The sequence below is a fragment of the Cyrtonyx montezumae genome, unplaced genomic scaffold (genome assembly GCF_038088225.1).
Source record: "Cyrtonyx montezumae isolate F1298 unplaced genomic scaffold, pur_monq_1.0 scaffold_8, whole genome shotgun sequence".
Classification (NCBI taxonomy): domain Eukaryota; kingdom Metazoa; phylum Chordata; class Aves; order Galliformes; family Odontophoridae; genus Cyrtonyx; species Cyrtonyx montezumae.
The window spans coordinates 69,950,095-69,961,473 of NW_027072089.1; the positions used below are offsets into that span (position 1 = coordinate 69,950,095).

Genomic DNA, 11,379 nt, shown 5'->3' on the forward strand with positions numbered 1-11,379 from the left:
AGCAGGCAGCAGAATGGCAATTAAGACTCTGGAGAAGGCAATAACAATGAACAATATTTCATAAAAGTCTGTGAAGAATTGCTCTAACTTAGCAGGAAACAACAGGCTGGGGAAGTAAAAAATGAACAGACAGCATATTGCAGAGGAACACCATGCATCTCTGATGCTTATTTCCCATGTTCCTTAATAACGTTTCAAACACTCTGCATTGGAATGAACAAAGAACAAACAAAATATGTACTTGTTATTAGGGAGATTTTTTTGAAGTGACAAGCAATGACAATCATTTTGCTAAAGAATTTTCAAGACAGTAATGAAGTACAAGACACAAGAAATTAAAAACAAATAACAACATAAAAAAACAGCCAATTGGCTGAAGAACTATCAATCTCTTTCAAACTTGATAGCATTCCCATAAAGAGTTCTTATGCCCTAGAAACCACAGTTGAAACTGGAAACTAGAAAAAAAATATCTTTCACTTAACAGTGCAAAAAATAGGTCACCTCTCAATTTATTTCCAAAGTTGCCTGATTCCTATTTGGTCTCCCAAACCTTCCAACAGTGATCTAGTGTCACGTCAGAAGAGACAGGAACTTTTAGGAACAAAATATATTTTCAGATCAAGCAGCTGAGAGACAAGAATGATTGTTCACTGACAGCGGCTATACGCATGCTTCACAAGTTTCATCGTACCCTGTTTATAAAATAAAGAAGAACTATATGGAAAATGGTAACAGATCATCATAGGCTACAGCTAATATTTGTGCAATGATCCTAGTATCATAATATTGAAAAAGATATAGTAATGTACTGATATGCTATGGAACATGAGTGTTAAAGCAAGGAATTTTATCACTATAGTGCCTTACCTTTTATCCTAGATAACACCAAATCCTTTATTATCTGTACAACTAGCAGTCCAAGTATTATGAGAGAAGTCAAATGATATACTCTCCAAGGGGTCAGTGCAACAAACCTAGAATGTTAAGAAATAAACACTGAATTCTTGTAAACAGATTGGAATTACATATAAACTGACAGGCCTTGTTAGTATTGAAAATGAAGAGAAAAAATAGACTAATATAACATAAATCAAATTTAATTTCTTCCCCTAGTGCTTTCCCAGGAAGCAAACGCTGAAAGCTCCAAGCATGCACAAGCTCATTTAACCATACATAGAGTTTTTAACAGATTTTTGTCCACACTTTTATCTAAGCACAGAAGTATACAGAACAGAATACTTTCATTACTGCATTAGAAGCATTACTTTTTAAACCAACTTAGGTTTTAGTAACATGAATTGTCTTCGCAATACAACTTTTTTTTAAATTCACATCCAGCAAAAATTAAACATTTTCTTGTGTTTCTTACAGGACCTAACTTCACAGCAGATTTTTACACAAATGATTCTTTCAAATGCAAAGATGAGGTAAAATCACGTCATTCACAGCACAGTACTCCAACTTGTCTTCATAATGAGCTTTTGTGATTTTTGTTCTTCATTACAGAAAGTTTTTACAGCATGCCTAGTTGAGTCGAACAGCTTCAGACTCACAACAGACTATTGATAATCTCACGCACTGCTGACTTTGCTCTCCACATGTGTCCACATCAGCACTTCTGCTTTACTGACAAATATCATAACTGGCAGAAAAAAGGATTTGATGTGTAAAAGAGTTAAATGAAAAAAGCATTTTAACAACTTGTTTCAAGCACCTTCCATCAGAGATCTGATAACAGTAATTATTTTTGAGCATATCAGCATCTTTTACAAGGTAAGAGCAAAAATGATTAACTTCAAGGCAAATGAATGATTGAAGCTGAGAACAGTCAAAAATAAGAAGCCACTTGGCAGACTTTGTCTGTAACAAATGCAGACCTTTAAGTTGTACAGAATTAATATTACGACTATCCTATAGTTTCTTCATGGTGCTTGTTCCTTAGTATCTTATAGGATCAAATAGTAAGTTCTAACTTAACTGTTATCACCAGCCAGTCCTCCAGCTGAAATACATCAACACTGATGTTTATGCATGTGCACACGTGCACATTCATACATGCATTTTACTCACTCTTAAGAATCTCACTGCCTTCCAAAGAATACAGAGAGCATTTGACCTACTTTCGAGTCACAACTAAGCCATACTCACAGTTACACTGCAATCACAGCTGTCACCTGCTGTTAAAAATGGCTGCACTAGCGTGGACAAGGATTAGCAATCAAGGATTAGCAAGGTAGCTTCCTGTCTAAGAGATGTTTCCAAGTCATCTCATTCTACATTCTTGATACTACAGTCTTCCTGCTCCATAACTTTTTTTGGGGAAAAAAAAAATAAGTATTCTATTTGTCAATTTGGAGCAGTTATCACAGCAGTCTCTTCGCTAACTTGGAGAACTTCAAGTTGTTAAGGATTTCTAGTGGCTTAATGTTGCTTGTTGTAAATCTTTCCTCTATTCTTTCAATACTTTTTATCTAGGCAGTGCTGTTTATGATAAAGGCCATCTCATACAAACTCACTCACAGCTCTCATAGCTGCTGTGTGTCAGCCCCCAGGTGCTCCAGCAATACAGATCAGAAAAACTGAGCCATATGTCAGACAAGTGTATGCCCTTAAATCCCCTAGAGGTCAATGGCTGATAATGCCCTCCCTAGTTTTGTGGCATGTGTCTACCTTCAGCTTACTGAAAGGTGGTCTGACACGCCTGGGATCTGGAAACCACACACTATGCTAATGGTGTAGGGATTCAGCATTCTTAAAGGAATTATCAACAAGAGGCGTAGCAACCACATTAACAAATACTCACAATGGCACAGCAGGACTTTTACTTACAATTAGGAGTTAGTTGTGTTGTTTGGTTTGGTTTTCCTTCTCTTATTAACAGTGTTAACTTGAATGTGTCTAAAACACATACCTGACAAAACTGGGAGGGCCTAACATTGATTCAGATAGAAGTCTACAGTGACGCGTGTAGACAAGGAAATAATGTAGTAGTAACTCTCTCCTGGACAGAACTGTTTTCTGTCTGAAGATGAATGAAGGCCATTCTTCCATGCCTTCTGCTAGACTGATCTGCAGCAACCTGCTTGCAGCAATCAAGAACAGATTCTCAAAGAAATCACAGCATATGAATCCAGATTCACAACAGCTGCACAGTCAGTGCCCGGCAGCTTGAAGACAAATAGCTGTGGGTCTGGTTAGTTGAAAGTATGCGAATTATTGTAATAGAATGCTCCTTCAATTCTTTACATTTTCAAAGTTTAAAAATACTTTCCACATAGTGGAGAAAAGTGCAACTCTGTTCACATACAAAGTAGGAAGAGACACCTCTTTCACTTTAAGTTCTCTCTAAGCAAGCATGCTACCCAAGAACACAGACCTCTGAGGTTTTAACAAAACACTCAAACAGGAAATGAATGAAGAACTGGAAAGCAGTCAATTCATGACTTACCAGCCAACCAAGATGCTTTCCATCCAGCAGTGCCTAATGACTAAAAATTCTGTCATTAAATACTTGAAAAAAACTAAAAAGATATAAAACCAAGCAACCAAAACCAGAAGAGGATATGATCGCTATTCTAAAACTTGCAACATTCTCTTTCATTGCTTCTTTGTTAAGGACAATTCAATCTTCAGCTGTTTATTCAAGAGGTTTATTTGCCAAGCCTGGTACAGCACATTAGGACTGTATTTGTTCAGCCAGAAAGCACAAATGGCATCAATCAACCTGGATGGCCATCCCCTAGAAATCCTCCTACAATTTACTAGAAATGAAGGTTCCAGAATAACTAACTAACTCGCACTGCAAGGAAGATTCTCACCAACTCAAGCTGTTGTCACTTGGCAGCCACCTGTAGAAGCAGCACAAAAAGCAAAGACTGATAAACGACTCCACACAATTATGATTATTAGCTAAAGTCACTAAGACAAAGGATATGAATTTAAATGGCATATGCTCTCTTCCTCAACTGTGGGAAACAAGATTTTTATCTTATATACAGGTCTAAATAAAAACAAGAGCAATATGATTGCCTAAGCAAAAACATGATAAAAAACCCTTTCAAATGCTCCGCATTCAATCATCATAGAGAAACTTGCTTATAAGTGGTAAATTTGCAAGCAGAATTGTGATTTGAGAAATAGGATGACTAACAAAATACTCCACTGTGATGTTATCTCATGCTGTCTGAAGGAGAACCTCCTGGGGAAAGCAGTAGCTAGAACTGCCTCAGTGGCTTATAGATCGCATTTACCGTAACTGATTCTATTCGGATGGGCATTTAAAATGAAAGTACTCAAAAGGAACATGTTCAAGTGACCTAAACAACACACCTTCCAAGACTACCATGACATCAAAAGTTACCACTACTTCAGTGAAAACAGGAGATGCTTCCATGAGTTAAAAGTATGTTAAATTAAAACACAAAATCAAAGAACCCAGCTTCCTTTATTCTCATACAAACAATCCCAGATGACCTCAATTAACCTGTACCCTGGGAAAGTCCAGAAGAACTCTTAATCCCATTTTCTCATACAGTAGCAGCAGTTTGATGTTAAAAAATCCACCTCCATCCACCACGCTGCCCTAAATCTCCTTTTCTCTAAAGCTCTCATTAGTCCTGTAACATCTCCCATGGAGTGTAGCACAGCCCCCTATAACTTCCATTGTTCTCAGAATCATGCTTGCTATTTTAAAGGTCTCGTTACCTTGAGCTACAAATAAAACTCATCATTTCTCTCAAGACAAGTTCTGTTAAGACACAGAACGTCTGTGTCATGGGGAAACTACAAACCCAAGCCATGTTGCAATTTTGCTTTGTTTAGGATTTCCACCTTCTGTAAAGTCCTCATCCTGGATTTGGTCCTTAATTATTCAGTAATGCTTGCTTTCCCTCAGCTCCTCAATTATCCTCCTTGATTTATTTTCTGATTGATCCTCTTTTCTGCTGAGTGGTTGAAAAAATACTGTAAGGTAGCCAGGTTTTTTATGTAACACAGCCTGGCTCTTAAACAATGTCAATTTTCATTCCAGTAAACCAATCTCTCAGCCAAAACTGTGCAAGTTGTCACGAGAAAGCTGTTGAGATAATGGTGCTTTTTTTCTTAATTAAATTGATTTAGCCTCCCATTCCACTTTACCTTTGAAACCTTCTAAAATTTTAATAACGTGTTGGAAAAGTAACCGTAAGCTTAAAGCTGCCTAAGTGAAAACAAGTAGCCCCTACAACTAAATCACAGCTTACATCACTATCAGAATATTAACCTGACTTCAGAAAGCATGGGAAGCTTTTGGGCAAGCATCTGTTTGACAAGGAAAGGATTCAGAAACAGCTGAAACAGTTCTGACAGAGTGTAAGCTGAATTCAAGCCACAGGGAGTACACCATCACTACCTGCACTTTCAAAAACTGATGCTTAAGTGAGATTAAAAGCCAAATTTAGATAGCCAATACAGTTGATATAGTCTCTGAATTTCTTACCAACAGCATTCTTCCATTACCTGACAGGGGCCTACAAGAAAACTGGGGAGGGACTTTTTAGAAGGGCAGGCAGTGACAAGATGAGGGAATGTGACTTTAAACTGGAAGAGGATAGGTTTAGATCAGATATCAGGAAGAAAATCTTTACTGTGAGGGGGGTGAGATGCTGGAACAGGCTGCCTGGAGAGGGTGTAAATCCTCCCCTCCCTGGAAGCACTCAGGGCCAGGCTGGATGGGGCTCTGAGCAACCTGGTCTAGAGGGAGGTGTCCCTGCCTATAGCAGAAGGTTGGAACTGTATTTTGTAAGCAGTGAGCTTGCTAAAATCCACCAGGGAATAAAAGTGAGATTCCCAAATTCACCAGCTCCACCTAGCTTTAAAGGTAAGTTGTCCATCACAATGTAACAGTATTTACAGTTTGCGGGCCAATGCTTGAAATAAATGCTTAGCCAGAACTATTTACCTGCTTCACAAGAACAAAATAAGGACTGTACAGGTTATTGAGATGTCTTCACAGTAAGCATTATCATTACCAAGCAGAGATTTCAAGTAAGAAACAATTCAGTAGCAAGTCTTAAATCAAGTTGGATAACTATTAAAACACACAAAGCAAACAGATGACAGACTACGAGAATAAAACAGAAAAATTGCACCATCCACTCCTCCCAGTGCACACAGAAGGCAATAATTCAGCTAGGACACTAGAATAAAGCCTAAGATTGACTGTTAGTGTTTGTCTAAGATCAGTTCTAAGGCTGAAAGTTATCAGCCGGCAGCCTGACGCTTCAGGTGCCTGCACTAAACTTCTGGCACCAGCACAGAGCGTGCCTGCTCTGGGAACAGTCATTCAGTGCTGTATGTATAAAATAGGGGGAAAAAAAAAAACAAAAAACAAAACTCATTTACTGATGCGGAATTTTGACTTCAGTTTTTAAACTACCTCCAGCAGAAGTAAAGCATGCTTTTGCTGGGTCTGAATCACAGAACTGTAGGGGTTGGAAGGGACCTCTAGAGATCATTGAGTCCAACCCCCCTAATTACTGAGTAATTCCCAGCCCAAGCACATCCATTGGTCGCTATCAAGAACAAGGTGCTTTACACCTCATTAAACAGGTTGAAATTAAATTAGCATATTTCTTGTACCCACAAGAACTGTCATCTCAGTAGTAAACATTAAAAGTGCATTCACATACAGTGGCTGGTTGAAAAATTTCTCGGGGGAAGAGGTTACCATAGAACATAACAAAGGTTTTGTGATGAGACAGAGAAATAGTTACCTCAGCACCTCACACTGCAAAAGTTTGTGCACAAAGGGTTCTGAAAGACAAACATCCAGGACTAAAATAACTGAGGGAAGACGCTGTCCTCCAAAATTAAAGGGGTGGGAGGAAGGAACCATCACTATTCTTCCAACAGCTGGAAAGCACTGAAATAAAACTTTACCTCCCCTTCCTCCTCCTCCCACTACCTATATTGCTGATACAGCAGGAGCCCTCAGCCACCCTTTTGCATTTCTCAATTTTGAGGAGCATTGACAACTGAGGCCCTATGCCCTGAGAGCACGAGCACCTCCGCAGAGGGATGGGGGTATTCCAGGCACAGCACAGTGGCACTGAGGCAGTAACTGGCAGAGCTCCTCCAGCCCAGATTGCTGTTAGCACCGAGCACTGTGAGGATAGGCTCCAGATGCAGCTGAGCTCCACTCACACCCAGCACTGGGTCCTGGCTTGAGCTGAGTCACAGCAACCAGGCTGACCAGCTGGACTGGAGCTCCGGAGGGAAGCAGAGGCAGCAAGTACACTGAGCTGCAGCTACGTAATGCCAACACACTGAAGGAGAGAAATGCAAGGCCAGATTTAAAGCGGTGTTTAATTTTCCGTGTCAGCTTTCAGAGGTTTGCTGACGAGATCATTCCTGATGTCCTCCAGTCACAAACTGCAGAATTTTACTGGATAACTCCCCAGTTTATCTCTCAGCTCCCCTGGCATCAGGAGAGAGCTTTCCAAGGAGGGAAGGCAATATCATCAAAATAAAAGCAATTCTTACACTGACTTAGTCTCATTCCAACTCATTTTGACACTAAGAAAGTAGAGTGAGTACAAATCCCGACAAAATAACTTCAATCACAGGTCACCTCACAAGTTGCATTAGGACTGTGAGATTTTCTGTACACATTATACACTGCATGCACTATACACGTGGACAAAAGAATAGCAAACAGACTGTCCAGCAGCTATTACTCCTTAAGGCATAGAAATGAAGCCTGTTAAACACCATTCTTGATTTTATCAAAGCCAACCTCAAAGAAGCATAAAGCATTATGACCCGCCAAGTTGCTGTCGGAACAAGTGAGCTCTGAGAGCAGAAGCACATAATTATGTTCCCAGCAAAAGGACTTACCAAGGGCACTTAAGACTGATAACAAAAGTCAACTGATATTACACGCGCTACTCCTAGGATTTGAGAGGATAAAATGGTTTTGGAAATATCTGCACAGATATTTTCTTATGCAACGCAAAGCTTCAGAAAGTTCTCTCTCTGTGATCTGGATCACCACTATGGTTATGGGGAACTAGGTGGAGTCTGCAGTTAATCCACTTATTTACTTGTTTGCCTCGTTGGTTGGAGAGGAAAACAGGAAGCTCTAGGCAATGGAAACTGTTCGGTTCACAGAACCAGGATTCAAGTCAGAAGGGACCTCAAAACCCAGCCAGTCCCAACCCCATGCCGCGGGCAGGGCTGCCACCCACCGGGTCAGGCTGCTCAGGGCCCCATCCAACCTGGCCAGCTGTATGACCACATGGAGTCCTAACCCATAACACTCTCAAAGGTCAGGGGCAAGTTCTGAAGGAGCTTCGCAAAGAAAGGCAAGCTTTTTTTGCATACAGAAACAAACAGAAGCCGCACTACAAACACAACAACGAGTCCACCCCCGTGTTTTGCCAACCAAACAACACCCCACCAGGAAAACTTCAGCTGGGAAGGCGAGCTGGCGCGCTGCAGCATCATTCCCACAGCCAGTCCCGCTAAGCAGGCCGCCCACGGGGCGAAGCACACGCGCCTCCACCAAGCCGCGGCAGCACACGGCCATTCCGTCACAACCGCGGGCAGCTCCGGCCCGGCTCCTCCCCGCAGCTCTCCCCCTCGGAGAGCCGGGGTGCAGCGGGAGCGGCACGGGCTCTTCCCGGGGCTGGGAGGAGTGCCGTGCTGTGGCCCGGCAGGGCGCTCACCAGAACAGCAGGTTGGCGCAGACGAAGCCGCCCAGGCTGCGGAGGGGCCGCTCCCAGCTCAGCGCGGCCGCGATGCAGCAGCCCACCGCCAGCCCCATCTCCCCGAGCAGCTCCGCCGGCGCCGGCGCCGCCGCCCCGGCCCCGCCCGAAACCTCTGCCGCATCCTGCGGGCCCCGCGGCCGCTCTCGCCCGCCGCCGCCGCCGCTCTCCCCGGCCGCCTCAGGCTGCTGCGGCCGTGCGGGCGCAGCGCTCGCCATAGCTAGGAGGCGGCGGCCGGGCCGGGCTGGGCTGAGCCGGGCCGGGCGGGCGGGAGGCGGGGCGCCCCCACCCCGAGCGGCGGCGGTGACGTCACCACGGCAGGTGGCACGAGGGGCTGCGCATGCGCTTGGCAGGTGCGCGGGCAGGGCGGCGCCGAGCTGCTTCTGCTGCTGCGGGTCGTAGGCACGTTAGGTTCTAATAGAGCACTGAGGTACTCAGTCCAGCCGTTAAGCCACGTCCCTCAGATTCTGTGATTCTGTGTCACATCTTCATGTTTCTTGAACGCACCCAGGGATGGTGGCTCCGCCACCTCCCGTTCCAGGGTCTCTGAGCTCTGAGGAGAAATTTCTTCCTCACACCTCCCCTGGCACAGCCTGGGCCAGTCCATCCTGTCCTATTGCTACTTACACAGAGAGGACAACTTCAAACTCCGGAGAGCACACCTAATTTAGCATCAGTTGCAAAACAGCCAAAACGGGGTTCAAAGAACGTGTCCAACAGCGTAAGCTGCGTGAAATCTGCTAACTCCATTAAATAGTTTCCATTGCTAGAGCAAAGTAACAGAAATACAGTAATTCTGGATGGTGGATCAACACCTGTTTCAGGCTTAACTGGGAACACACCCTCTTCCACTTAACCGTGACACGAGAAGGAGCCCTGTTCCCAAAGACGTTATTTCTCTGGGGTAAAGACAAAAGATTGAAGAGTTGCTTCAGTTGTGATTGGCTGTGGGTTTCCAGATCTTCTGTGCACTTTGAGCTGATGACCTTGGGAAGTTCTCTTGCTTACGATTCCACACCCTCTATGAGTATATGAAAATAATTAGGTATTGTTTATGAAGCTCTGAGAGGAAAGAGGCAGGCTTTTCTTGTAACCCAACATCACTTGAATGGATGGAAAAGTAAGGCCTGGGAGCGAGCTTCCACAAGGCTGGAGCAACAAATAGTTTGTTGTTGTGCTTCAGCCCTTTTCTGATGGATGGAATTTTGCCCTAAAAAGTCTTGATTGAGATAGCGTGTCCTTCCAGTGCTGGCAAACAGGCAGCTGCCTGATAGGTGTGCTGGCTGCTGCTTACGTTGTTGAGCTCTCTTCTGATGCTGCTCCAGCACCCCCCCCCCCCCCCCCCCACTCTCTAGGGTGCAGTGGATGCCTGCAGATTCTGATTGCCTCTTTTGGGGAGTGGGAATAGAGGTAATTTTGTCAGTCTGTGAGACTAAAAGTAGGGACCTCTGACAAGTAGGAAAAGCAGTTGTCTTTCTTCCAAACTATTTTAAGATGAATTGTTGTGTGTGTCAAGCTGCTGTTGTGGTGAATGCTGTCCATAATACTATCAAACCTTCCCCAGCTTAACCAGTGGCAGCTATCTTTCCCTTGCCAGCATTCAGTTATTTCAGTGCCGTGGGTTGACCTATCAGGATCTAAGTCTAGCTGACTCCAAACAGCTATGAGATAAGCTAGGAAAGAAGTCAAGTGTCCCTCATGTACTTTAAAGCATAGGATAGTCAGCCACAGGAAGCACCCTCAAGTTAAAATATTAATTAGAGTTTACAAACATTAGGTCTTAGTCTGTATTGAATTTGTGAAATGCTGATAAAGGCATTGTAGTCCTGTGGCCCTAAAGATTACAGCCGATTTTAGGTTTTTTTTATTATTTAGGCAGATTTTAGGTAACTAACCCTCTACAATATTTCCACACTATTTAAAATGATTGGAATATGATTGAATGCCCCCGCACTTAGACTCCACAGCACCATCCCTTTGATTAAATGAGACACAAGGGGTTCAAGGATCCCCTGCTCCCCAGAGAACAGGGAGGGCAGGACCAGATACAGATACACAACTCTTCCATATCATGATTAAACTTCCTTCCGTTCTGCATGACAGGCCTCTGTTTTCCTGACCTATACCATTAAGGGTATGAATGGAAATGAATGAAAAAATCTTCCAGAATAGTTTCTGTTATTTAGCTAATGGAAAACATGCCTCATGTATTGATGGATGACAGCTTTTCTCTTTCACTGTAGGTAATTAGTGGTGAGATTTATGTGACTGAGCTTGGTCTGATTTATGTGACTGAACTTACTGATAAAAACATCAGTGTGAGAAAAAAGATGGCTCATTCATTTGTGAAGCTCTGCATTTTAGATGTTAAATGTGGCAGTAAATATGCTCTCTGGTATTGATCTGTCTGTAACTTCATGTTTTGACTGCTCGAGTTTGAAAGGTTTGTGTGCTATCTGTGCAGGAAGAATCTATGAGTGGTACCCAGCGCTCAGCTACATACAGAATTAGAGCAGAGAGTGCAGTTCTGGTGTCAAGGACTGTGATGTAAATGATGGATGGAGCCTGAGGAGAAGGATTTCTAAATGGCTGCATGAAAGAAGTGTACAATTATCAAAGCCTTCTAATGCTT

At 43.1% G+C, this 11,379-nt stretch overlaps 1 protein-coding gene across 1 annotated transcript in view; it reads right to left on the reverse strand.

The window, feature by feature from the left end:
• Window positions 1–8,965, reverse strand: part of RETREG1 (reticulophagy regulator 1) — a 52,057-nt gene extending 43,092 nt beyond the window's left edge. The window contains exons 1-2 of the mRNA XM_065752867.1: window positions 8,709–8,965; window positions 871–977 (exon numbers count right to left, since the gene is read on the reverse strand). Coding sequence (XP_065608939.1) covers window positions 871–977; window positions 8,709–8,965 — 364 coding nt within the window. The remainder of the gene's footprint in view (window positions 1–870; window positions 978–8,708) is intronic.
• Window positions 8,966–11,379: the final 2,414 nt, after the last annotated feature.